The sequence below is a fragment of the Aquarana catesbeiana genome, linkage group LG01 (genome assembly GCF_042186555.1).
Source record: "Aquarana catesbeiana isolate 2022-GZ linkage group LG01, ASM4218655v1, whole genome shotgun sequence".
NCBI lineage: Eukaryota > Metazoa > Chordata > Amphibia > Anura > Ranidae > Aquarana > Aquarana catesbeiana.
The window spans coordinates 904545440-904573113 of record NC_133324.1 but is presented as its reverse complement, the minus strand read 5'-3'; the positions used below and the strand labels follow the sequence as shown (position 1 = coordinate 904573113).

The 27674-nt window shown below is 43.2% G+C and overlaps 1 protein-coding gene across 1 annotated transcript in view; it reads left to right on the top strand.

Annotated features, from left to right (window-relative positions):
- Positions 1–2103: 2103 nt before the first annotated feature.
- The window catches only part of EIF2AK3 (eukaryotic translation initiation factor 2 alpha kinase 3), a gene marked incomplete in the record, with an annotated part of 73885 nt that continues 48314 nt past the window's right edge, over positions 2104–27674 (top strand). The window contains 1 exon segment of the mRNA XM_073610994.1: positions 2104–2509. Coding sequence (XP_073467095.1) covers positions 2262–2509 — 248 coding nt within the window.

Below are 27674 nucleotides of genomic sequence, written 5' to 3'. Positions count from 1 at the left end.
TCACCATTGCCATCAATGCAGCAGCCTCACCATTGCCTTCAATGCAGCAGCCTCACCATTGCCTTCAATGCAGCAGCCTCACCATTGCCTTCAATGCAGCCTGATCGATGCCCATCTGCAGCCTAGAGGGGACAGGGAGGGGGACGGGATGAGCGCCGACAGATTACATACAGTGAGAATCTCCTTTGATAGACAGAACAGTGGTCCAATGGCGGCCCAGGAGACGAGACTTCCTATTGCAGAGGCCGCCAAGTAAACAGGAGATTCTCACTGTATGTAATCTGACGGCGCTCGTCCCACCCCCCTCCTTGTCCCCTCCGAGGCAGCTAAAATTGAAGTATTGGCGTATAACACGCACATGCTATTTGCACCCAATTTCTTGTTGTAAAAGTGAGTGTTATACGCCAATAAATACAGTAACTGCCACCAAAAGAAAGCTCTATTTGTGTGAAAAAAAGGCGCAAATTTAATTTGGGTACAGTGTTGCACGAATGAGTAATTGTCATTCAAAATATAAGAGCGCGGAGAGCTGAAAATTGGTCTGGGCAGGAAGGGGGTGAAAGTGCCCGGGGGGGCACAGCTGCCTCATCTGTGCCCACCAGTACCGTCTGCCAGTGCCACCTGCCAGTGCCCAAAGTGCCACGAATCAGTGCCCACCAGTACATAACAGTGCCAGCAATCAGTGCCACCTATCAATGTCCACGAGTGCCAAATATCAATGCCCACCAGTGGTGCCTCATCAGTGCCACCTAGCAGTGCTGCCTATCAGTGTCACCTACCAGTGCCGATCAGTGCCCATTATTGCCACCCATCAGTGCCATCTATTAGTGCCCTTCAGTGCCGCCCATCAGTGCCACCTCTCAGTGCCCACCAGTGCCACCTCATCAGTGCCCACCAGTGCTGCCTATTAGTGCCCACCAGTGCCGCCTTATCATTGCCCATCAATGTAGCCTATCAGTGCCCATCAGTGTAGCCTCATCAGCGTACATCAACGAAGGAGAAGAATTACCTGTTTGCAAAATTTATTAGCAAAATATAAAACGGTTTTGTATTTTTTTTTTTTTAATTTCGGTCTTTTTTAATTTTTTAACAAAAAATAAAAAAACCCAGAGGTGATCAAATACCACTAAAAGAAAGCTCTATTTGTGGGAAGAAATGATAAAAATTTCATTTGGGTACAGTGTTGTATGACCGCGCAATTGTCATTCAAAGTGCGTCAGCACTGAAAGCTGAAAATTGGTCTGGGCAGGAGGGGGGTTTAGGTGCCCTGTAAGCAAGTGGTTAATATCAATTGTATGTTTTTTATTTTTGAAACTTTATTAGAAGTTGACAAACACTCCATTTAGCAGTGTGCACACCTGTGCTCTGGGTAAATCACTAAGTCGCTGTCTTGGAACTGCAGATCAGGAGTTCGAACATCCTTCAGACTTTGCTGGCTGCATGATGCTTGTCAGTGACTTAGTCTTAGAAGATATTCAATCTGTAGGCAGCCAGGCCATTGGCATTTTTATCGGAAGCACAGCCCTGATTGGTTTCCTCGCACTGGTGTTATTTTGCATGAACCTTAGACTCTCCAGGCCTGCAGGGGTTAAAGATAACGCGTGTTTATTTTTGCAGAAGAACCATGTGACTCCCTCCCGGCTCCTCCCCCTTGTCACGTTCATGTCAATGGCGGCTTAGCAGACACTCAAAACCGGCCACGTATGTGTTGCCACCTTCCACCAATCCCCTTCCCTTTCCCCTCCCCGTCCCGCCCCCTTCGTGCTGACGTTATCCCCAGCCAATTGAAAGTAAACTGCTCAACCCATCCGTTAACCAATCACCTCCACTTATTTGTAGAACAAACTCTGATTGGGTCGCCCCATCTTTGCAAAGGAGATGTTAGTAAACAGAGCGCCGAGACGCGACGATCTGATTGGCCTGTGAGGTTGCCTCCAGTGGCTGGCTGAAGACTGACACGCACGGCGTATCCCAGGAGGCATTGCGGGCCTGCCCCATGGCTCAGGGCTGATTCACCAATAGAATTCGTCAGGGTTTGTTGGTGGGCGGGGAAATACAAGGTGACTGACAGGAGGAGTGACCTATGACTGACGTACTTGTCAGCTCTGTGCGGGGTGATTGGACAGCAGGGCTGTGAGGTGAGGGAATTCTCAGCCTGCTCCGGGGGGAGTTGTCTGTTAGTACAGAAGTGTCATGGCGGCGCTGGCTGTGGAATGAGTCGGTGAGGAGCCGCGCTGTGTGCTGCACATGTTGGCGGGGACATGGAGGGCCGGGGCTGGGGGCGGCTCGGCCTGTCTGTACTGGCGCTGTTACTGATGAGAGTGGCGGCGGCCGGCCTTGTGGAACTTTACGGAGCTCCGGGGAGAGGAGAGGAAGAGAGCGGAGCTGTCAGTACTCTGGCCCCGGGAGGGTTCGGGGCGGCCTCGGCATTCCCAGCCGGAGATGTGACCGTGGAGGATGATGAGGCCTCGTCCGAGCCGGAGGAGAACCGGGAGAGCGGCAGAGCCAGGTGAGGGGACCGAGGGGGAGGGGGGGACCAGGGGGGAGGAGACTGAGGGTGGGGGGGAGAGACTGAGCGGACCCGGGGGGGGGAGGGGGGACCGCAGGGGAGGAGACTGAGTGGGGGAGGAGACTGAGGGGACCGCGGGGGAGGGGACAGGGGGAGGAGGAGACTGAGGGGACAGGGGGGAGAAGACTGAGGGGAAGGGGGGACACTGAGGGGAAACTTACATCACGATAAAGACTGTCTCTAAATGGGGGACCCGGCCTTTCATATATTTTTTTTTTTTTTTCAATCTTTAAGAAATAGTTGAGCTCTGTTTAGTTTTCGCCAACGCTGCCAACAATATCACCAATATCCTCTAGGCGTGGGATTTGGGTTGCTCCTAAATATTAACCTCTGACGACCCTTCCGGGTCTCGCACTAGTCCACATCTTTCCATAACTTCTGAGCCCCTGTATACATCGGGCTCTATACTAGGTGGTATCTACAAATGCAGACTCCATTCTGGATTGAACGTTGTATAGCAGAAATGCCCTACATGGAATGTCCCTGAAGAAAGGACTCTCTTTTGATCCCGACGCGTTTCAGGACCTATAGATAAGGAATTGTATTCACATTTCTGTTCTGCCTTGTGTTTTTATGTACTTTAGCCATGGTGATGTATGCACCATACTTTTTATTCTGATATTTTGCTACTGTGTTGTTGCCCTTAAAGTCCCTTAGTATATTTTTTGTGGGGGGGGGGTACTCTTTTTTTATTATCTTGTCTATATTCCTATCGCACACGTTCCTGGAAATCCAGGCTCATCATTGGTGGGCACTGCAGCCATTACCAGCTGGATCCTGGAGACATCAAGAAAGTGTATGTGTATTATATATATATATATGTATGTATGTATGTATATATGTGTGTGTGTGTGTGTGTGTATGTATATATATATATATATATATATATATATATATATCTCTATATCTATCAATCACAAAGACAAGTGCAACATTTCTGAGTTGCGCAGGACCCCCTTCATCACATGCCCGACGAAGGGGTCCCGCACGACTCCGAAACGTTGCACTTGTCTTTGTGATGTGATCTTTCTGCAATAAAAACTTTTGGATGGTGATTGTAGATCCTTGGTGTGCTGATGATTATATATATATATATATATATATATATATATATATATACACTTTCGCGCTGATACCATGACATCCACAGTCCTGTCATCCGCATAGTGAGGGGTCATATCATACAAGCCGCTTTATCTCTTGCTTTTCCTTTTCCAGGGTGGGCTAAACCATTATCCTAAAGCTGCTCTCCAGCATTGATTTCCTCACACTGCCGCCTTCACACTGCCGTCCTTTCCTCTAGTGCCAGTCTTGGTACCATGGAGTCCCAGGATTGCAGTCACGGCCTCTGAGCAGCTAAACTTGAGTCTCTGCTCCTCAAACATTCCTATTGTCACTTTTGTATGTTGGTCGGAAAGTTGAGAGAAGTTTATATGTTGTTATACTTTCTATCATGTATGGCCCACTGTCCTGTATACTTACTGCAAGTGACTCCACTTATGACATTCATGTCTTTGCAATGCCAAATAAGTATACTTCAGATTTTTTTTTTTTTTTTTTGGCGTGAGGCACCCGGCACATTGAACCTTTCCACTCATGTGCATTTGGGGGCCTACTGCCTGTTCTATTCTTACTAGAGTTGTCCCGATACCTATACTAGTATTGGTATTGGCACCGATACCAAGCGTTTGCCCGAGTACTTGTACTCAGGCAAATGCTCCTGATACCTGGACAGTCAGCGGTGATCGGTAAGTGGGGGGAGTTGCAAGTCCCCCCCCCCCCCTTTAGCTGCTTTAGTGAAATCTATACAGCGGTGCTTGTAATTCCCCCCACACGCGATCACCGTTGACTGTCACCGCATCCTCTGCCAGTCCCCCTCCATGCCCCTCTGTTCTGCTGTCCCCCTCCTTTCTTCCTCCGTGTTCCCCACCCTTCTGCTGCTGTTCCCCTCCAGTTTTCTTCCGTGCCCCCCTCCGTTCTGCTGTCCCTCTCCATGTCCTCCTCCTTCCTTTTATTGTATGGACAGAGTCAGCTGACTCTGTCCATTCACATAACTGAAACATTCTAACCTCCTGTGATTACGATGTCTCATTTATGAATAATGAGGGGTTGCTGTCTTCTCTCCATTCGTTTTCAGTGCAGTTGAGGCTGCAGAGAAAGGAACTGGGGAATCTTTATCCTCGGTCTCTTTCTCTGTCTCAAGGAGGAGATTTCAGGGGTCTATTAAGACCCCTGATATCTCACCAAAGCCCCCCAACAGGGCTGATAAAAAAAAAAAAAAAGTATTGCAATAAATAAAAAATTATTGTAAAAAATAATAAAAATTTAAAATAATAAACACACAGACACCATCCACCCCCTCCCTCCCTCCCTCCCTAAAAAAAAAAAAAAAAAAAAAAAAAGAAGAAAAAGAAAGCATTGTAAAAAAAACCCAAAAAAACAGTCACGTGACATTAAAAAAGTATCCGTATCGGCGAGTACTTGAAAAGAACTATTGGTATTTGTACTCGGTCTTAAAAAAGTGGTATCGGGACAACCCTAATTCTTACCTTGAAAGTCACATATACTTCTACGTTATTATTCCCCTGGGTATGCCGGACCTTCAGAACGTATGTGCCTGTGATGTCACCGGCTGCTGCATCTAAAGAAAAATTTCTCCTAAAGGGTGCAGGTTTAGGAGATATTCACAGTACCTCCTAGGTAAGAATCATACATGGGAGTTTACTCCCGCCTTAAGGTAAATTCATAGAGTGTACAGGCAAGAACAAAAAAATGAATAGGTGGGACTTTAAAGGTGTTATTGCATCTACCTTCAGGAAGAAATACACAAAGCCATATGTAAAATCACAAATTTTATTGCAATCATATTATTAAAAAGTGTGTTAACACGGGTGCCCCCCCCCCCAAACATTAAAGAAGAAGTCCAGCCTGGGCTCGTTTAGCTGGGCTTCTCCTCTGGGTCACAGGAGTGTAGTTCGTTTTGCACTCCTGTGACCTGTTTTCAGCAGAGAGTGGACTGAAGTCTGCCCTCCACTGACGTCACCAAGTTCAGTCCAGGCACTGTGTCATCCCAAATTCGGAAGTCTGGAGCCCCCAGGTGCCTGGACTGAGGACAGTCTCAGCCTCTCAGCGAGCCGCTCCAATGAGCCTGGAGGAGCAGAGCAGGAGAGATGCTGATTGACAGTCAGCAGCTCTCTGCTTGTGGAGCCGAGCCATCGGCGATGTTGGATCGATAGGTTCTCAGTATAGAGACGCTGGGGGACCGATGCTGCATCCACCTAGGTAAGTATGATTAGGGGAAAAAACCCAAACCCCATACTTTTCCTTTTTTTTTTTTTTTAAAGCATTTTTAGATGAGACTTTGTGTATACATAATCAGCAACCCCATACACCTTCCCTTATATATTTGTAATATCAGAATATAGATTACGTGTCTCCAAACGTTCTAAGCAAAGTGCCAGTTTACTGTCCTTAAGACTGTAGGGGGACCGAACTGTGGCCAGTGGGAGTAGAAAAGGTCTCAACGACAGTGGGGAGGAATAGTGCCCCATAGATGGTGTCAGTGGGGAGGAATGGTGCCCCATAATTGGTGTTATTAGGAAGAATTGTTATTGTACCCTGTTGATGTCCAGTGTTAATTTTGGCAGCAAATTTTGATTTTAGTTTTAGTCTTAGGACTAAAATAGCATTTTAGTTTTAGTCCCATTTTAGTCTTCTGCAATTGTTTTAGTCGTATTTAGTCGACTAAATCTCCAGTACATTTTTTGTCGACTAAAAGTCATTTTAGTTGTCTAAAATCGAATGGGTGTAATTAAATTGTAATGCCTTAGTAAAACATTTCTCTACAATTTCATTATATACTGCTGGAGTGAAAACTCTCGTCTGTTATTATTTATGGTATTGAGGTATGAAAATGCGCTACAGACCAGTGTTCATTTTGAAGTCTAATTTCAATTTAGTTTTAGCCTTAGTTTTCTGACTAAAATGGCATTTTAGTTTTAGTCCCATTTTAGTCTTTTGACTAAAAATGCCATTTTAGTCGTATTTTAGTCATCTCAGTTGTGTTAATTTTAGTCGTATTTTAGTCGACTAAAAATAGTATTCATTTAGTCGACAAAAATGTTTTAGTCGACAAAATTAACACTGTTGATGTCCTTGGGAGGAATTATACCCCATTGTTGGTATCTGTGGACAAAATTTGTGCCCCAAGGGCCAGGTAAAGGCAGTCAAAGGGCCACATCCGACCCTGGGGCTGCAGTTTTGAGAACCACTTCAGTAGTGCATAGATGGAGACAAAGTGTATGGAGAGTTTTATGTCCCAAATGTACAGGCAAGGTGGACATCAGTCACCGTTTACTTGCCTCCAACATGTGTAGAAGTTTTTAAAACCGGTTTTGAATTGTACTGTGGAAACTGTTTATGTTGTAGGAAGTTTGCTTAGTGTTTAACCACTTAAGGACCAGACTCGTTTTGGAATTTAGGTGTTTACATGTTTAAAAACAGGTTTTTTTTTTTTTTGCTAGAAAATTACTTAGAACCCCCAAATATTATATATTGTTTTTTTTTCTAACACCCTAGAGAATAAAATGGCGGTCATTGCAATACTTTTTTTCACACCGTATTTGCGCAGCGGTCTTACAAGCGCGATTTTTTGGGAAAAAATTAACTTTTTTGAATAAAAAAAATAAGACAACAGTAAAGTTAGAACAGTTTGAAAAAATGACATTGAAAAAATGTGGCTTTAAGAGGTATGGGCGGAAGTGACGTTTTGACGTAGATTCCGCCCTGCAGTGTCATGGAGACGGGTGGGGGCCATCTTCCCCTCACTCGTCTCCAGGCACAGCTAGGGAAAGGACGCGATCGCCTCCGCCGCTACCGACGGCTCTGGTAAGCGGCAGAGGGCACTGGATCATGGCGGGAGGGGGGGGCCTCTCCCGCCACCGATAAAAGTGATCTTGCGGCGAATCCGCTGCAGAGACCACTTTTATCTTGTAGCTGACCGCCGCACGAAAATGGGATACCGGGATTATGACAGCTAGCTGCTGCCATAACAACTATATCCGCCCTCAAAGTTAGGACGTATATGTACATGCAGCGGTTGGCAAGTGGTTAAGCTGAAAATCTTTTAAATAGATGAGCATTCAAATAAAATAATATACCAATTATGGTGTCTATTAACAAAAGATGGTTATCACTGGGATTGCTGCTACAAGCGGGATCATGAAAGATGGCAACGTATGCTGACTTTCCATGGTCAGCTGATCTTGGTAGGGGTTGGTTTAACTGGCCATCGTGGTTTTTCTTAGCAATCAGGGTATTATTTTCTTCTAAGAAATAAGCGGCTCTCAGGATGTCCGGATAAGGTCCTTGATTCCCCTTGTATGTGCAATAGATGAAAACATGCAAGCTCAGGCTTTCAGAGCTTGACATGTTTTGAGGTTGGACTGAGCATGCACAGTTAGGTTTCTTCTCATTGCTGTGGCTAGTTGAATTCCAGGTATGGTGCGTGGTTTCTTCTTTTTTTTTTTTTTCTCCTTCACAAACAAGATGGAGAGGGGCAGTGATGTTGCGATCACCACTTCATCATCCAATCAAAGATCTTGTATTCCTTGAGAAAAATACAAGGTGTTCTCTGAATGAGACCCGTGCAAAGCGATCCCTTGTGGCTACTATCCAGCAGATCAGCCGCTCAGCAAAGGACCTGGAAGACAGCGGAGATCACTGTAATTAATAGCAATGGCTACTAGAGTGATTCTCTGCTTTTAGAATCAGGTATGGAATATGCATATTTAGTTTGGTTCAGGCTGTGCCACTGTAACTATTTACAAAAAAAAGAAATATCTGAAATTCAGCTTTAAAAAGTGTTGGCTGGAGATTAGTTTCTTATTTGTTAGTCACTTTATGTAAAGTCCACCTAAAATTTACTAGTCCATCTTTCACTATCATCTCCACGGGGTGACAACGCTACTATCCAATTTCGGTTCTGTTGATCTCCTGCGGTCACTTTCAAGTTTGATTTACTAAAACTTGAGGGTGCAAAATCTGGTGCAGCTGTGTATGGTAGCCAATCTGCTTCTAAAAAAACTGGAAACCAATTGGTTTCTCTGCAGAGCTGCACCCGATTTTTGCACTCCCCAATTTTAGTAAATACGGTATATACTCGAGTATAAGTCGACCCGAATATAAGTCGAGGCACCTAATTTTACCACAAAAAACTGGGAAAACTTATTGACCCGAGTATAAGCCTAGGGTGAGAAATGCGCAGCTACTGTAAGTGGAAAAGAGGGTCAGCAATGCCCATTTGCAGCCTCACTGTGCCCACTTGCAGCCATAGGTCCCCCAAACTTCAAACTTGGTAGTTAAGGGTTCCTAGATGCCCCCTAGCTGCAGCCAAAATTTGGGGTCTCTGGACCCAAAGGGTCTCGAAATTACATTGCTGCAGATGGACACAGTTGACCAAATTTGTGGCCCCGTATCTCAGGGCCACTTGGTGCTAGGAACCCCAAATTTGGTGTGCAAACCCAGTGGAACTAGCACTACAACATCCAAAGCTGGGGTTCCTAGAACCAAGTGGCCTCAAGATACTGGGCCCCAAAGTCAGTTCGGAAAATGTCAAGCACTTTTCTGCAGCAGAGAATGACATTTTCCGAAATGACTTTGGGGCCCTTTTTCTCGGGGCCACTTAGTGCTAGGAACCCTAGCTTTGGATATGTTGTAGTGCTAGTTTCACTTGGTTTACACACCAAATTTGGGGGTTCCTAGCACCAAGTGGCCCTAAGATACGGGGGCCCCAAAGTCGGTTTGAAAAATGTCATTCTCTGCTGCAGAAAAGTGCTTGACTCGAGTATAAGCCGAGGGGGGCACTTTCAGCACAAAAAAAATGTGCTGAAAAACTCGGCTTATACTCGAGTATATACGGTAATCCCCTTTGTGTCAACCTGCACTTCATTGATGACAGCATGGTGTTTATTTTTTTTGGTGGACGGTTCCTGTGTGTAAAATATTTTGAAAATGGCTTCTTGTAGTTTCAGGGTGACAACGCAGAAGAGCAATTGGGAGACGTCATCTCAGGGTGAAGTGTGATGTTATTTGTGACATATAATTATTACTGACATATAATCACACACTTGGGTTGGACTTGTGTCTTTTTTCGACCTCACCTACTATGTAACTGTGATTGGAGTTACGTATACTGTATGATACCATTACACTCATACCGTACAAAATGTGCTGTTTATGGAACAATTCTCTAGTATGAAGACAATGCAGATTCTAGGTGGAATATCTTTGGAACAGTTTTTGTGTAGAAAGAGGACACTCCTTACGTAAACAGAAGTGCAGTTTATTACAGACACATGTGCTGTTTGATGTGCTTCCATCCTGATTTCTGAAAGTGGCGGGTATTTGTTGTTTTCTCCTGTTGAGGCCATTTATTACTTTGAGGTTTTCTTGTGTGTGTTGTCTAAAAGAATATCTGTGTCAGGTGAACATCTGGATTGTACAGGTTGCTTTCCCTGTTCTCTTGATTCTGGATTTTGTATGCGATCTTCCCAGCTATTTCTGTCACTTCTCCTCCGACCTCTGGGAGCAATTACAGCGAGTGTCAGTGAAGAAGCCCCAGATGGGAGTTATCGAGTGTGTGCCGCTTCTTCTTTTTCTGGTAGTTTTTGTCGTAGTAGCTTGGGTAAAACACAGAATCCTGCTTATACGTATTTGTTTAGTTTTGATCGTTTCACCCCAAGTCTATTGTGCGATCTAGGATTCAGAAGTATGTTGAGCGCTTACTTTCATTTTTATTTGCCATTTTCCCTTATGAGGTATCACACTTGATCTTATCAGTACAGACAATAACTATCAATGTTTTAAGCTAAACTTATAAGATGGCTAAACCCAAGAACAAACATCTTAAATATATGTTATATTTATATATTTACATTTATATAATATCTTATATGTGTTGTGTTTTTTGTTTTGTGTGTTTTTTTTTTTTTATCTGTCTTTTTCTTGCTTGGCACCAGGCGTGAGCAATTCTTACTGCCCGATGCCCCAGACTTGCAGTTCTGGGCAGCTGATTTAAAAAACTGGCTCCTACCCTGTTTCCCCTGAAAATAAGACCTAGCATGATTGTCGGTGATGGCTGCAATATAAGACCTACCCCCCCAAATAAGCCCTAGTTAAAGTCCTTGTAGGTCTTATTTTCAGGGTAGGGCTTATTTTCGGGGAAACAGGGTAACTTTTTTTTAGCTGGCTCCTAGATTCTAAGCAAATTTGTCAAGCCCTGTATTACTTTTTTTTTATTTTTTTTTTTTTTTAAGAGAAGCTCCAGGCTCCTTCAGAAAAAAATTAAGTCAGCAGCTACACACACTGACTTTTAATATTGGGGCACTTGCCTGTTCTGGAATTCAGCGGTGTTCTGACCTGAGCCTATATTTTAATTGGGTGCTGCCAACTAAGGGAAACCAGCAGTGAAGCCTTGTGGCTTCACAGCCGGTTCTCTACCGTGCATGCGTGAATGGGCCAGCTGCGGGGGAAGGAGCACGGGGACCGCACCCCCTACTCAATCACCCCCCCAAAAAAAGGTGCCAAATGTGGCAGCAGAAGGGGGGAGGAGGCGGAAGAGAGGAGCTTCCCCTTTTTGGGTGGAGCTTCCCCTTTTTGGGTGGAGCTTCCCCTTTTTGGGTGGAGCTTCCCCTTTTTGGGTGGAGCTCCGCTTTAAAGATGAATTCCAGGTATGGATAACTTCTACATGGTTACATTGTTTGCATTCTCTGAATATAAATCATTCTCTGATTGGACAAAGTGGAGAGTGTGATGTCACCGCCTCATCAACAATTTTTTTTGCCCGTTTCCACGCAGTCCGTTAAATTTAATGAACCACTCTGTGCATGAGAAACACACAATAGTGGCAGCATCATTTTCAAAATCATGGCACACCAAACCGCATGATGCTGCATTCATGAATGGCAACGGCATTTGTCCGCAGAGAGGAATCGCTGTTTTGCATTGCTGGGAAGCGCTCAGTTTTGGACGTGTTCCAACAACTCTCTGTTGTGAACCAAGCCTTATGCCCCGTACACACGATCGGAAATTCTTCCAGCAAAAGACAGATGAGAGATTTTGGTCGGAAAATGCGACCGTGTGTATGCTCCATCGGACTTTTGCTGGCCAAATTCCAGCCAACAAAAGAGCAAGAGCATGTTCTCAATTTTTCGGTCGGAAAAAGTTCAGATCGGAAATTCCGATCGTCTGTAGCAGTTCCGACACACAAAATACCTACGCATGCTCGGAAACAATTCAACACCTGCTCAGAAGCATTGAACTTGGTTTTCTCGTCTCGTCGTAGTGTTGTACATCACCGCATTCTTGACAGTCGAAAGTTCAGAAAACTTTTATGTGACCGTGTGTATGCAAGGCAAACTTTAGCAGAATTCCGTTGGAAAAACCATCAAAATTTTTTTCTGGCGGAAAATCCGCTCGTGTGTACGGGGCATACTAAGCGTACACCCATACGGAGGGCTGTCTTTGCCCGTACGGGGTGCACAGGTGTTCTGTGGGTCGGCAGTCCCATCCATGTCTGTTGCACAGACTAATCGGGGTTGATTTACTAAAACTGGAGAGTGCAAAATCTGTGTATGGAGAGCACTTTGTCAAAACTTCATTGAACAAGCTGAAGTTAAAAGCTGATTGGCTGCCATGCACAGCTGCACCAGATTATGCACTCTCAGGGTGGTTAAAAATCTATGATTTTTGGTTAAAAAAAAAAAAACAAAAAACTTTTTTTTAAATCAAATTTATTTTAATAAAATGCTTTTGGAGTAAATATCTAGAGATGGTTTTCTATTTAAGATACATTAATACTTTTAGTTTATTCACCATGAAATTGAGCTTAGTTATGTAGCATGAGACTGTATATTCTGCAATATTTACATTTTTGGTAAACTCATCCAATGAATCCAAGCTCTGCAAGCTGAGATAACATGCACTGCATTGATGCATTCGCACAACTTCACAGTAACCATGAGATAAAACAAAGTTCTGGAATATTCCTTTATCTCATAGTTTTGCAAATCTATGTACACTACAAACTGTATGATTGAATCGGTTCAGATATCTCTGTTTTACTAATTGTTTTGCCCCCCCCCCCCCCGTTAGGCCACCCTTCTCCTTTCCCCGCAGCTGACCCATTCACACATGCGCAGTAGAGAACCGGCTGTGAAGCCACAAGGCTTCCCCTTCTGGAGTGTTCCGGTCTCGTCACGCAGCTCTGACAAGGGTGTGTGTCCTGAGTGAAGTTTCTTGAAAAAGAAAGAGTAATGCCGTGTACACACGAGCGGACTTTACGGCAGACTTTGCCCGGCGGACTTTTCGACGTACTTAACGACGGACTTTCTGAATGAACGGACTTGCCTACACACAATCCACCAAAGTCCGTCGAATTTGTACGTGATGATGTACGACAGGAACTAAAACAAGGAAGTTCATAGCCAATAGCTGCCCTAGCGTGGCTTTTTGTCCATCGAACTAGCATACAGACGAGCGGACTTTTCGACCGGACTCGATTTCGACGGACTAATTTAAAACATGTTGCAAATCTAAGTCCGTCCAACTTTTGAGAAAACAAAGTCCACTGGAGCCCACACACGATCGAATTGTCCGACCAAATCCCGTCCGCCGGGCAAAGTCTGCCGTAAAGTCCGCTCGTGTGTACGCGGCATGACACTTCTCACCTTTCTCAAGATTCTCCACCTTGGCACGGAAGACAATGTGCCTGGATTCTTCCTCGAAGTGTCCTTTTAGTGCCGCATATTAGTGCCCATCATCAGTGCCACCTCATTGGTGCCACCTCCATCGGTGCCCGTCAGTGCAGCCCCATCAGTGAAAGAAAACGTACTTGTTTACAAAGTTTTGTAACTGAAACAAAAAAAAAAAACGTTTTATTTTCAAAAATTTCGGTCATTTTTTATTTGTTTAGCAGAAAATAAAAATCACAGAGGTGATCAAATACCACCAAAAGAAAGCTCTATTTGTGGGAACAAAATGATAAAAATGTAGTTTGGGTACAGTGTTGTTTGACCGCGCAATTGTCATTCAAACTGCGACAGCGCTGAAAGCTGAAAATTGGTCTGGGCAGGAAGGTGTATAAGTGCCCGGTATTGAAGTGGTTAAAATGGGACATACATAGGTGCGCTCATGTAAATGAGGCTTATTTTGTTACAGTTGGTAACATTGCATCCCTTTTTGGAGCCAGCTGTTATGTTTGAAAACTCTATACTTTGTGTATACTGCAGGCATGTGTGGATAGTTAGTATGTTTGGTGTGTGAAGTGTTTTTTTGGCAAGCTGTGGGAATGACCATAAGCCAGTTATGAAAAATAATGTGAGAAGTGTTATTGATGTCTTGGAGGAAGTAAATGAAGTGGGAGATGATGGAGAGTGGTGATGGGTTGCAGTTCTCGGAGTGGGCTGTCCTGACCTCACACCAGTTTGATGAAGCAGTTTGTCTATTATGGAAGTCCGTGACTTGTGTAGGATGAACCTCCATACAGGGATATGGCAGCATGCAGGTAGGACTTCAATACTGACATTCAGCATCGGCAGTTGGGTATCATGTTGTGTAAGACCCCCATACACACTATTAGATTTTCTGCAGATTTTTGTCTTCAGATTTGCCAAAAACATATAATATGAGGTCAAACCTTCAAGAGTTTCAATGTGTATGCAATCGGGCAGGCCCTTGTACTACATGGTTTTGGTAGATCTGAAGACAAAAATCTGTAGAAAATCTAATAGTGTGTATGGGGCTTAACTTCAGCTGGGCACTTTTTTCTTTTTTCATGTTTGGTTTTGAACCCTTCCTCTCTTTCAGGTTTCTTATAAGTTCAGCAGTGTATGTACATCATTTTGGTTCTTGTCTTTTTTTTTTTTTATTATTCTTTAAATGCTGTTTTTTTTTATTTTATCATGTTGGTTTGTACTGGTGTGTGTATGTATTATTCAGGATTTATATAGGTGTGTGTGTGTGTGTATGTGTATATATATATATATATATATATATATAATTTTATAATGTTTTTGTTTTATTTACTTGGCACGTTTTTAAGATTGAACTGGTGACCTGTGTTGGTTATGGAAACAGGTTTTGTGAAAATCTGTGTTAATTTTGTTGCATCAACAGTGTATGTATCTGTTTTATAACCTCTTCAGATCAAATAGTGATTAAATACATAAACATAGATGCATTTCTCTCTCTCTTGCTGACGGCTCTGTGATTTATATGACTTTGGCAGGTGTCCACCTTTTTAGTAACACTTCCTTTTCCTAAAGTGCTGACACATAAACCAGTACAGGCAGTCCCCGAGTTAGGAACGACTCCTACTTACAAACGGCCTCAAATGCCGGCCACTTGTGCTCCACGCTGGTCCTGGATACCTCCGGACACATCCCACACTGCAGTACTACATGTACTGCATGGCCAGAAGAGCCCCAGATAACATAACAAGCGCCCGGGACATCCCACATCTATGCACAGGGGGACGTTACACTTACAAATGCAGTGTTCCCACCGGAAGTTACACTTACAAATGCAGTGTTGCGACTTACGAACAACTTCGACTTAAGAACAAACCTACAGTCCCTATTGTGTTCGTAACTCGGGGACTTCCTGTACATGAAGATCCGTCCTTGCTCCTGTATAAGCTTAGGACCTTCTGTTCCGATCACACACACTAGTAGAATTTCATTAGAAAATTCTTCTTAAACAACGAACAATTCTAATGAAATTCTACTAGTGTGTGTGATCGGAACGGAGGATCCTAAGCTTGTACAGGAGCAAAGGCAGATCTTCATGTACTGGTACATGGGGGGGAGAAAAAATCGATTTCACTCCAGTCAGTCGGTTTTAAGAAGAATTTTCTAATAGTGGAGTGAAATCAAATTTTTTTTTTTTTTTTCCCCTCAACTAAAGTGTTAAGAAAATTGGAAGGCGAGGAATGAAAAATTTGTCTTGCATGAAGGAGTTTCTAACGTGTGTGGTTTGTGTTTGGGAAAGTGCATTCATTCCAGAATTTGAATATTAAAAGTAAACAAAATTTGAAGTACTTTCGAATGACATACATTGAGCTGACAAGTGTAATTTTCTTATGAATGCTTGTATGAATTTATGCATGAATGTGTTGAAAATCTACTAGTGTATGGCCAGATTTAGATCCAGAAGGCACAAGTTTTGTTGAAATGGTACCTAGAGGGCTGGTTTACACCACATGTATTCCAGTGCTTTTTTTTTTCCCTGCATCAAAAACGCATGGAAAGTAGTATTTTATTGTTTCACACCAGTGCCGTCAATACAGAGTGTTCCAGAAAAAAAAAAGTAGAAAAATGCTGCATTTTTTTTTTTCTGCACAGAACTGTACAGGAATGCGGCTAAACGCATCAAACACGCGCCGGAACATATCAAGAAAAAAAAAACCAGAGGAAACCTTGGACAAAAAAAAGAGAGCGAAAAAAATGCACTGGAACACAATAAAAACAAATGAAAAACTCACATGCAGAAACGCATCTGGACTGCATTTTTGTGTTCTGAACTGGCCCTTAGAGGATGATTTTTGGAGTGTTTCTTTTCCTCGTTGGGCACATTAATGGATCATCTTATACTAATCTGCACCCTAGTGCTAGATTAATTAATAGGGATGCACCGAATGGGTTTTTTGGTGCCAAAACCGATACCGAAAATAAATCTTCCTTGATCCCGTAAACCGAAACAACACCGATACTGAAAGTGACTGTTTTTAAAAATATTTTTATACAGAAGATGGTCAGAGACTGCAGACATGATACAAGAGATGGTCAGAGACTGCAGACATGATACAAGAGATGGTCAGAGACTGCAGACATGATACAAGAGATGGTCAGAGACTGCAGACATGATACAAGAGATGGTCAGAGACTGCAGACATGATACAAGAGATGGTCAGAGACTGCAGACATGATACAAGAGATGGTCAGAGACTGCAGACATGATACAAGAGATGGTCAGAGACTGCAGACATGATACAGGAGATGGTCAGAGACTGCAGACATGATACAGGAGATGGTCAGAGACTGCAGACATGATACAGGAGATGGTCAGAGACTGCAGACATGATACAGGAGATGGTCAGAGACTGCAGACATGATACAGGAGATGGTCAGAGACTGCAGACATGATACAGGAGATGGTCAGAGACTGCAGACATGATACAGGAGATGGTCAGAGACTGCAGACATGATACAGGAGATGGTCAGAGACTGCAGACATGATACAGGAGATCAATACAGCCTCACCAGTGCCCCTCAGATGCAGCCAGCCAGTGTCCCCATTGCAGCCAGTGAAGGGAGAGGAGAGCCGCCGCCTGTTTGATTACAGTGCCGGGAACATCACAGCTTTCATTTCAATAGCTGTGTGTTCCCCGCTGCGCGCCGTCACATACAGCCCCTCCCCCTTGTGTATGGAGGGGCTGTATGTGACGACGCGCAGCGGGGAACACACAGCTATTGAAATGAAAGCTGTGATGTTCCCGGCACTGTAATCAAACAGACGGCGGCTCTCCTCTCTTCTACGATATGTGAAGCCCCCCGATAGGCGGCACCAGGGGCGGGGGCGTAGCCCCGCCCTTGCCCAGGCTGCGCCCCATTTTCGGTGCCAGTATCGGCAAGAATTCTCTTTCGGCTTTTTGCCGAAAGGGCCATTTTCAGCCGGTATGTTTCGGTGGCCGAAATTTCGGTGCATGGAAGAAAGAGATTCTGTGAACAGGTGTCTTTTAGCCTAGGTTCACGCTGACTGTGGGAATGAAATTGTGCAAGTTCAGCTGAACTCGCACAATTTCATTTGTGTATGTTAGTCCCGACTTCGGGGGCGATTTCAGAGAAGTCTGTGCGGGTTTCTGCACAGATGTCAAGGGAAATCGAACCTCAAAATCGGCAAAAGTAGTACAGAAACAACTTTTGGGAATCGTGGCGGCGCCGCAAATGCAGTTTCGCACTGTTTTTGATGGTGCCATTTCCGGCAATAGCCGCCAATTTGGCATGCGATTTGACATGTCAAATCGCTACTATGTGAACCAGGGCTTATACACATAATGATTTGTTATTAGGAACACCTTAAATTGACGGGACTAATCTGTGTACCACATGAGCACATACTTTAGTCAGTCTGGTAGAGCCAGAATTAGGGGGATCAAATACTTATTTTGCTCACCGAACGTCAACTCAATTTATTACATTCGTATTATGTATTTTTTCTGGCTTTTTGGTTGATATTCCGTCTGTCATTTAAAATACATAAAATTATAGACCCTTGATTTCTTTGTAAGTGGGCAAACTTTCAAAATCTGTAGGGGATCAAATAATTATTGAACCCACTATACAAACTGTTTATATAGTGAGGATCCTATCCATATTACCCGGTGTTGAGGCACATTCACATCTGTGCACATTCCCTAATGGCACATTCATTTCCTCCCATATTCCATCATCCTGGGTGCTAAAGTGTGTTCTGTTATGTGGCAGTTTGGGTGTATTGGTATGGTCCATTCTGGGACTTTGTCCTCGGACATCTAATCACTAAATCTGAAAGAAGCCTTAAAGTTATTGTTATTATTATTTTATTATTCACGATTTATATAGCACCAACAGTTAACGTAGCACTTTACAATGTAGGGGGGGGGGAGCTCAATTACAGTACACTACAGGGGGGCCCTGCTCATAGAGCTTACATTCTAAAGGGAGTGGGTGATGGTACGAAAGGTAATAGATGCGGGGAATGATTTGATGGGGGTGGCTCGGGGACAATTGTTAGGTGGGTGTGGGATAGGCTTCCCTGAATAAGTGAGTTTTCAGGGATCTTCTAAAGGTGGAGAGGTTAGGGGCTGATCGGATATACTGTGGTAGGGAATTCCAGAGGATGGGAGAGTCTCTGGAGAAGTCCTGAAGACGAGCATGAGAGGAGGTAACAAGGGAGCTAGAGAGCAGGAGGTCCTGGGAAGAGCGGAGGGGGACGATTTGGGCGATATCTGCAGATGAGGTTGGTGATGTAGATGGGGGTGATGTTGTGGATGGCCTTGTATGTTGTGGTTAGCATTTTCAATTTTAAAAGGTGGGGTAGGGGAAGCCAGTGAAGGGATTGGCAGAGAGGGGCAGCAGTCACGGATCGATTAGTGAGGTGTATTAGTCTAGCAGCAGTGGTTGTAAACCTCAGACATGAAATCTGAACAAAGCATATCCCACCTATAGTGTGTACTTGTCTCAATTCAGAGCACTAAGTGTCATTTCTATCTGTTGCTTTGTTCCCCTGCTATCAGTACTTCTGACAGGTTTTCCTGACACCAAGACAAAAAAAGATCATCTCCAGCTGGTTGACAACCTCAGCTCTGTTCCTGTGTGCTGTGTGAAGAGGGAGGGGGGGGGGTCTTTTCTCTCCAATCAGCTCTCAGAGCTCTGCAGAGTGCAACTTCAGCTCTCCACCCCCTTTTTTTTTTTCTGACAGAACAGACAATCTGTATATTTCTGGGCTTCTTTGAACGAATGTACAGAGCAGAAGATAAACCGGAACGACTCTTACCCCTCCCAGCCCCCGCCCCACCTTCCCCACCATCTCTGTCAGCATTTTTGTTCGCTTAAAAAATGAATATTGCACATGCTGTATTGTGGATAGGGTTTCTCACACGTGTGTTATGTAAGAAATGACACGGATGACGGCAGAAGTGAGATAACTATGTAGCCTGCAGCTGTGAGAAGAGAAATGTCACTTCAGCAGGAAGGTGGTGCTATCTGGAGGCAATACAATATATGATTCATAGAGGGTGGAATGCAGAGAATCATGTGCTCTGTAATATAAAGTCTATTGTGCTTTTTTAAATATATGCAAACACAGCTGTTATGTGTGCATGGGGATTTCCAGGATTGCTGAGGTCTCCTTGGTGATGACAGATGCTGTGTGGTGAAGGGGAAAGAACTGAAGGCTTGGAGGTACAGTGGGGACGGAAAGTTTTCAGACCCCCTTAAATGTTTCACTCTTTGTTATATTGCAGCCATTTGCTAAAATCATTTAAGTTCATTTTTTTATTTCATTAATGTACACACAGCACCCCATATTCACAGAAAAACACAGAATTGTTGACATTTTTGCAGATTTATTATTGTGAATCTACGAATCTGTTGGGTTAGCATCCTGGGATGTGTAGTTCCTCTGAGAGTCCTTGGGATGTCCACAACTGCAATAAAGGGCACGTGCTGCCTAGAAGAGAACACTAACTCACCGAGGATATTCAACAGTTGAAAAATAAATGAATAATAATAATACAAATCTCTGTCTCTCTCTGTCTCTCTCTGTCTCTCTCTGTCTCTCTCTGTCTCTCTCTGTCTCTCTCTGTCTCTCTCTGTCTCTCTCTGTCTCTCTCTGTCTCTCTCTGTCTCTCTCTGTCTCTCTCTAGTCTCTCTCTAGTCTCTCTCTAGTCTCTCTCCGTCTCTCTCTAATCTCTCTGTGTCTCTCTAGTCTCTCTCTAATCTCTCTGTCTCTCTAATCTCTCTGTCTCTCTAATCTCTCTGTCTCTCTAATCTCTCTGTCTATGTTACATTCTGTATAGAGTCCTATAGTTAAATTAAAAACTAAGTTTAATTTCCACTACAGATTACTCAGAGGTTTGAGTAAGAATTTTTTTTTTTAGAAATTCACCCATCTTAGGTACTTTAACCACTTAAGAACCAGCAGGATTTTCCCCCCTTAATGACCAGGCCATTTTTTGCGATACAGCACTGCAATCGTTTTAACTGACAATTGCGCGGTCTTGCGACGCTGTACCCAAACAAAATTGACATCCTTTTTTTCCCCACAAATAGAGCTTTCTTTTGGTGGTGTTTGATCCCCTCTGTGAGGTTTTATTTATTTTATTTTTTTTTTTTTGCGCTATAAACAAAGGACGACAATTTAAAAACTTTTTTTTTTTTTTGTTGCTTGAATACATTTTTTTCTTTGCATATGTATTAATCAGTTTAGGCCGATATATATTCTTCTACATATTTTTGGTAAAAAAAAATCGCTATAGTTGTATATTGATTGGTTTGCACAAAAGTTATAGCGTCTACAAAATAGGGGATACATTTATGGCATATTTATTTATTTTTTATATTTTTTGTTTTTTTTTTACTAGTGATCGAGTCCGCCTAACCAGCAGGCACGCTCACGCAGCGTGCGCCGCCGTACAGCTACGGCAATTTGCCTAGGAGAGCCGACCTGCCGCCGTATAATGGCGGCTCGGCAAGTGGTTAAAGTGACTGTAAAGTCTTGTGTGTTTTTGTTATTAAAAAAACATGTTCTACTTACCTCCTCTGTGCGGTGGTTTTGCCCAGAGCAGACCCGATCCTCCTCTTCTCGGGTGCCTCTTCGGTGCTCCTGGCCCCTCCATCCTGTTTAGTGCCTCCACAGCAAACTATAAACAAAGATATACCGCGCTGTCCATAAAAGAAATCAAACAAAAATTGAAAAAACTAAAGCAGCCAGCACAGCAGTGGATAAAGTTGCAAGAATGACAAATTGGGTGAAATATGCAGCGCTTATGTGATCATATAAACCATAACAAATAATATGAGTACAAAAAAACGTGAATTCTAAATGATGTGCTCAAAAATACTGCAAGCAGTCCTCTATTATGACATGTGCTGTCTATAAATAGAGGAACTTGGACGTGTGATGTCCAAAAAAAAGTCAGTGACAAACTTCAGTCATGTGTGATGATAATCCTCAACCACATGTGGATATAATATAGTGACAGTCTTTAACTTCAAATATGTATGATGTAATAACAGTTGATAGTAGATCCACCACCAAAGACACCAGAAGCTGCTTACCAGAGGGATTGAACTCAAATAGGTGTACACCTAGTGAGTCAATCAAGCTTTGTGGTATAATATTCCAAGGGGATCAGATGCTCTGTCCAGATATGACCTCCAGATGGACCTCCGAACAGGTGTAAGGTATGAATGGACTCAGTAGATATAGGCAGTCGGCCCCACCATTAAAAGAAAGAAGAAAGCATATATTGTAACTAATTTTAATACATGAAAAGTGAAGGAAATACACTCATGTGTTTAGCAGTAAAATCAAGCGCTTGTATAAAAGAAGACAGTGGTCTCCGCATATCCACCCGACGCGTTTCGTCTTAGAAATCATTTGGGGTGATGAAGGCTGATGACTGCTTGGAGTATTTTTGAGCACATCATTTATTATTCACGTTTTTTGTACTCCCATTATTTTTTTTATGGTTTATATGATCACATAAGCGCTGCACATTTCAATTCCTCCACAGCAAACTGCTTGCTATGGGGGCACCCGAGCCAAGCTGCAGCTCCGTGTCTCCATTCAGACAGTATCTTCTTCCTCTGGTTCTTTTCCCTCTGCTGATGTCTTCTGCCGGGGCATGATGGGTAGGTGACGTCACAAGAGTGTAAGGTCACTGGATGGCCATGCCCCTTGGCTATACAGTGGAACCTCGGATTACAAGCATAATCCGTTCCAGGAGAATGCTCGTAATCCAAAGTACTCGCATATCAAAGCGAGTTTTCCCATTGAAGTCATTGGAAATGAAAATAATTAGTTCCGCATTGACTTCAATGGGATGCAATACTGCATGCGGCCAGAGGCGGGGGGGCGCCGGAGAGCCTCAGAAATGGCCGAGCACCCTTCGGCTAACTTCGGAAAGACTTCGTTCATGAGCCTTTCCGAGGTTTGCCGAGGTCAGCCGAAATGTCCTCGGGCCTTTCCGTGCAATTCCGAACGCCGACGATCGACGCTGTTTGGCTCCGGCGCCCCCCACCTCAGACCAAAAGCGGTACTGCACACCAATTTTGGTTTGAATCCTGCTCGTTTTGCGAGACAACACTTGCAAACTGAGTTAGGATTTTTAGAAATGCAGTGCTCGTTTTGCGAAACGCTCGTTAACCGCGTTACTCGCAAACCGAGGTTCCACTGTATAACAAAATGGCACACACTGTAGCTAACACAACAGCTAGAGCTAGGGTCAGGAGAAGACATTGGCACAGGGAGAAGAACCGGATGGAGGAGTACAATGTACCCCCATACTCATTCACATAGGGTGGAAGGCCGTGATCTAGGGTCCCCCTTGTTAAAGGGTGTCTTCCAGATTCCGATACGCCCCCCCCCCCCACCCACCCACAGACCCTCGCAACAACCAGTGTTGTCGGGAAGAGGCCCTTGTCCCAATCAACTGCACCCCCCCCCCCCCACCCCCATGTTTAGGGCATGTGGCCTGATATGGTTCATTAGGGGGGCACTTGCTTGCTCCCCCCCCCCCCCCTTTTCTGACCTTCCGGGCTGCGTGCTCGGATAAGGGTCTGGTGTAGATCCTGGGGGGGGTTCCTAACCGTTTATTTATTTTGGTGTTGGGGTTCCTTTTCAAGATCCTCAGCACAAGTCGCATTCCACAAGTTGGATCAGTTAAGATGATGATCCGACTTGGATGCGACTTGCATTCAAATCAGTGGGCTGAAATCATGCTCGAGTCGGGCCAAAGTAGTGCAGGAATCTTTTTCAGTCAGACCAGTTAAGACTGCTCTCATGGGGAACCATTGGGAGCACATGTCACACGACATAAATAAACATAAATCAAAGTTGGAGGGTATGTCACACCAGTGTGAACCGGGCCTAAAACAGGAAAGCTGTGGCAGTGATCGTGGCACCATGAGCAAGGATGAAAAGATAAAGAAACCGCATACTTACCGTAGTGATTGAATCAGCTGCTAAGTGCTTAAAGTAAAACTTGAGGATTTAATAGCGCTTTAAATGTGAATGGGATCTCAGCGTTCTGGGATGTTTTCTGATTTTTAGTTAAGTGTAACATACCTTACAAAAGTAGTAACTAGCCAAAAAATTGTCGTTAAATTCTAAAATGTGAGCCATATTTGCATACCTCCCAACATTTTGAGGTGGGAATGAGGGACACCTACTAGCAAATGTATGTAGGCATAGGATACGCCCCCTGCCACACCCCCTTAAAGGAGAATTATTCACAAAAAATGGTTAATGAAATCCATACGGGCTTTTTTTTTTTTTTTTACCACTACAATTCCTTTAAATTGGCTTTTAAAATTTAGAAATGCAGCAATTTAGAATTTGGATGAACAGTTTAGCATTGGGAAACACTTTTTGAAAGATAAAAAGTGCATTTTATATACAACTATATGGATCCGACCAAAATGAGGGACAAATGAGGAGGAATGAGGGACATTGTTCCAAATCAGGGACAGTCCCATGAAATCAGGGACAGTTGCGAGACAGGTACCTTGCATCGATGCTACTCACAAATACGTACGTATGGATCTGGATAGTTACATGATGAAGGCACCTGTGTAGGGATCAGGGTTGTGACGTGATGAAGGTGAGATTGGGTTGGTCACATATTGACGATAACTATGTAGGGGAGAGGGGGGTAGGCAATCTGGGGTCCCTCCAGCTGTTGTTGAACTACATTCCCCATGAGGCATTGCAAGGCTGGCAGTTAGTTACTCCCAAAGGCACGAAGGGACTTGTAGTTTTGCAACAGCTGGAGGGCCCCAGGTTGCTTACCCCTGATGTGGGGTTTGTCAAATGACAAAGGTATCTAGTTATAAACTATGGTCACATGATGAAGGTACCTAGGTATGAATTTGGATGGTCACATGATGAAGGTACCTAGGTATGAATTTGGGTGGTCACATGATGAAGGTACCTAGGTATGAATTTGGGTGGTCACATGATGAAGGTACCTAGGTATGAATTTGGGTGGTCACATGATGAAGGTACCTAGGTATGAATTTGGATGGTCACATGATGAAGGTACCTAGGTATGAATTTGGATGGTCACATGATGCAGCGTATTTTGCAACAATTGTGTGACAAGCTCACTGTACATTATAAGGCCTAAAAATCCCATTTGGATTTTCAGGGGATTTTAATATTGGTAAGGCTCTTGTTGTTTGGAGAGTCTTGTCAGATTATCTGTATCTCTTCTTTAATAGAACGTTTAAATTTTACATTGTGTGACACCCCCTCATAGGTACCATTCAGGACCCCTTCAGTGTACATGCACCATTTTAGAGATTGTAGATAGGATTCTATGCAGTACGTTTTTTGGACTTGCTTCTCAGTGTTTGGTAGGAAAAGTCTGTATTTGCTATGTCTTTTATTTCTGTAAACTCTAGGCAGAATAAAGCTCAGTTCCATCATCTGAGGGTTAAATATCATGTGATCATCCCATGCTTGGACTGGTTTCTTGTCCTGGGATAAATGTAATCTGTTTACATTGCAGCTTAGCAAACTCATACAACCAAACACCGGAATCCGTTCTCATGTCGGCAAACATTTGTGTCGTCAGCTGTGCTTGAGAGCCGTCCTGCTGTGTTCCAGTTAGTGGAACATAATTGTCAGGGATGATCCAGAAGCTCAACAATGGTTGTCTGCGTGTGTCTCGGTAAGCGCTAGATTCTTATATTGTATCTCCGGGGAAATATCTATTGATGGCAGGATCATTAGGATTTTAAGGAGATGTAAACACTTCCAGTTACGCTTTGTAATGCATTCATATTGAGGCAAGTCTGCTTTAAAGGAAATGTGTAGTCCTAATTTTTTTTTTTTTTTTTTTTGTTTGTTTTTTTGTAGATAAAATTTAGTAAAACTGCCTTTAATGGGTACATTTTGTGAATAAAATAATTATTTTAGAATCAAGGTGCTTGTTTGTGTTGTGTAATGAAGGGATCACCTTGTTGTTATTGATCTTCTATGTATGGTTGTTTTTATTTATTTTTTATTTTAAACTTTTTTCTTAAAAACTTGTACTTGGGGATCCGGTATCTTTGCTAATTTACATATGATGGCCCTGCGTCCTTCTTCATCATTGCACTACACTACGGTTGTGCTTTGTAACTCTTTTCCCACATTTGTGGATCTGCCAACTCGGTGGAAATGGTGCGCTGTGTGCAGAATGTATTTGCTTATTTTAACTATTAAAAGCAGGGAGGCTGTGATTGCAATGAAATGGAAAGCTCCTTTAGTGATTTATCTGCAAATCTCAATGTTTAATGCAGTAAAAAAAAACAAAAGAAAAGGAACAATTTCAAGATCTAATTTAAAAAAAAAAAAAAAAAATACATTTGGCAGGGGTGTCCAGGGTGGATTTGATTTAAATCACTAGTAAAAAGGCTTGATTTAAATCATAATTTTAAAACCACAACTGTCATCTCTGTCCCACATCAGCTCCTCCTCTGACCTGCTATTGACTCACCGACAGTCTCATTCACTTTAATGGGACGGCTGGTGATGTGGCAGTGACACAACAAAGAGAGGGACGTGGTGGCAGCAGATGAGTGGATGCCCGCTAACAAGCGCTGCCATGATGGACCTGAAATGACAGGTGCTCTTTAAATGTAAGGACTCATTCTTGCTGGTAGTTAGAATCTTTAATATTTGCAAACAAATTGAAGGTTTCCCATTTAGAATAATAAGCTGTCAGGTTAGTAAAACAGAGATATCAGAACCGATTTCAATCATACTGTTTGTAGTGTACATAATTTAGCAAAACAATGGGATAAAGGAATATTCCTGAACTTTGTTTTATCTCATGGTTACTGTGAAATTGTGTGAATGCATCAATGCAGTGCATGTTATCTCAGCTTGCAGAGCTTGGATTCATTGAATGAGTTTAACAAAAATGTAAATATTGCAGAATATACAGCCCCGTGCTACATAACTAAGCTCCATTTCATGGTGAATGGTTTAATAAAATGCTTTTTTACTCAAAAAGCATTTTATTAAAATAAATAATAAAAATCAAACAAATCAGATTTAAACCACTTCGGCCCCGGAAGATTTGGCTGCTGAATGACCAGACCATTTTTTGCGATTCGGCACTGCGTCGTTTTAACTGACAATTGTGCGGTCGTGCGACGCTGTACCCAAACATTTTTTCCCACAAACAGAGCTTTCTTTTTTTTTTTTTTTTTTTTGCGCTATAAACAAAGAAAGCGACAATTTTGAAAAAACACAATATTTTGTACTTTTTTGCTATAATAAATATCCCCCTTAGCTTTTTAAAAAAAAAAAAGTTTAGGCTGATATGTATACTTCTACATATTTTTGGTAAAAAAAAAATCGCAATAAGCGTATATTGATTGGTTTGCACAAAAGTTATAGCGTCTACAAGATGGGGGATAGATTTATATTATTATTATTATTATTATATATTTTTTTTTTTTTTTTTTTACTAGTAAGAGCGGCGATCTGCGATTTTTATCGTGACTGCAACACTATGGCGGACACATTGGACAATTTTGGCACATTTTTGGGACCTACAAATACAGCGATCAGTGCTATAAAAATGCATTGATTACTGTAAAAATGTCACTGGCAGTGAAGGGGTTAACACTAGGGGACGATCAATGGGTTAACTGTGTTCCCTGGGAGGTGATTCTAACTGAAGGGGGAGGGGACTGACTAGAGGAAGTGACGGATCGTGGTTCCTAGCTATTAGGAACACATGATCTGTCACTCCTCTCAGAACAGAACACGGATTTGTGTGTTTATACATACACACACACACACACACTTCCGTGTTCTGTCCCTTGTGCTCGCGATCGCTCGTGGCCGGCGGTCATCGCAACTGTTGGCCACGAGCATCGGCACCCCAGCTGTGCAGCGGGCGCATGCTATCCCGCGAGCTGACATATAGCTATGACGGTTCGCGGGATCGTGCTGACCTGCTGCAGTAAAATGACGGCGGCTGGTCGGCAAGCGGTTAAATAAAAAAAAATCTGATTTATTTGTTTAATTTTTTAAAATAAAAATCATTGATTTTTATCCACCCTGGGGGTGTCTGAAATTTGCCAAATATGATTGAATAGCTCCATGGAATGGTACTTTCAGAGCTGTTTTGCAGTGCTGGTATCACAGCAGATTGGTGCTTGGAGGGGAGGGGGGGTGTTCCTAGCAGGTTGACACTGCCTGTCATTGGAGGGTACAACTGCATTTGCTGCACACATTACCATGTTAAATGCATCTAACCCAGACTCCCAGTGTTCAAGTGTAT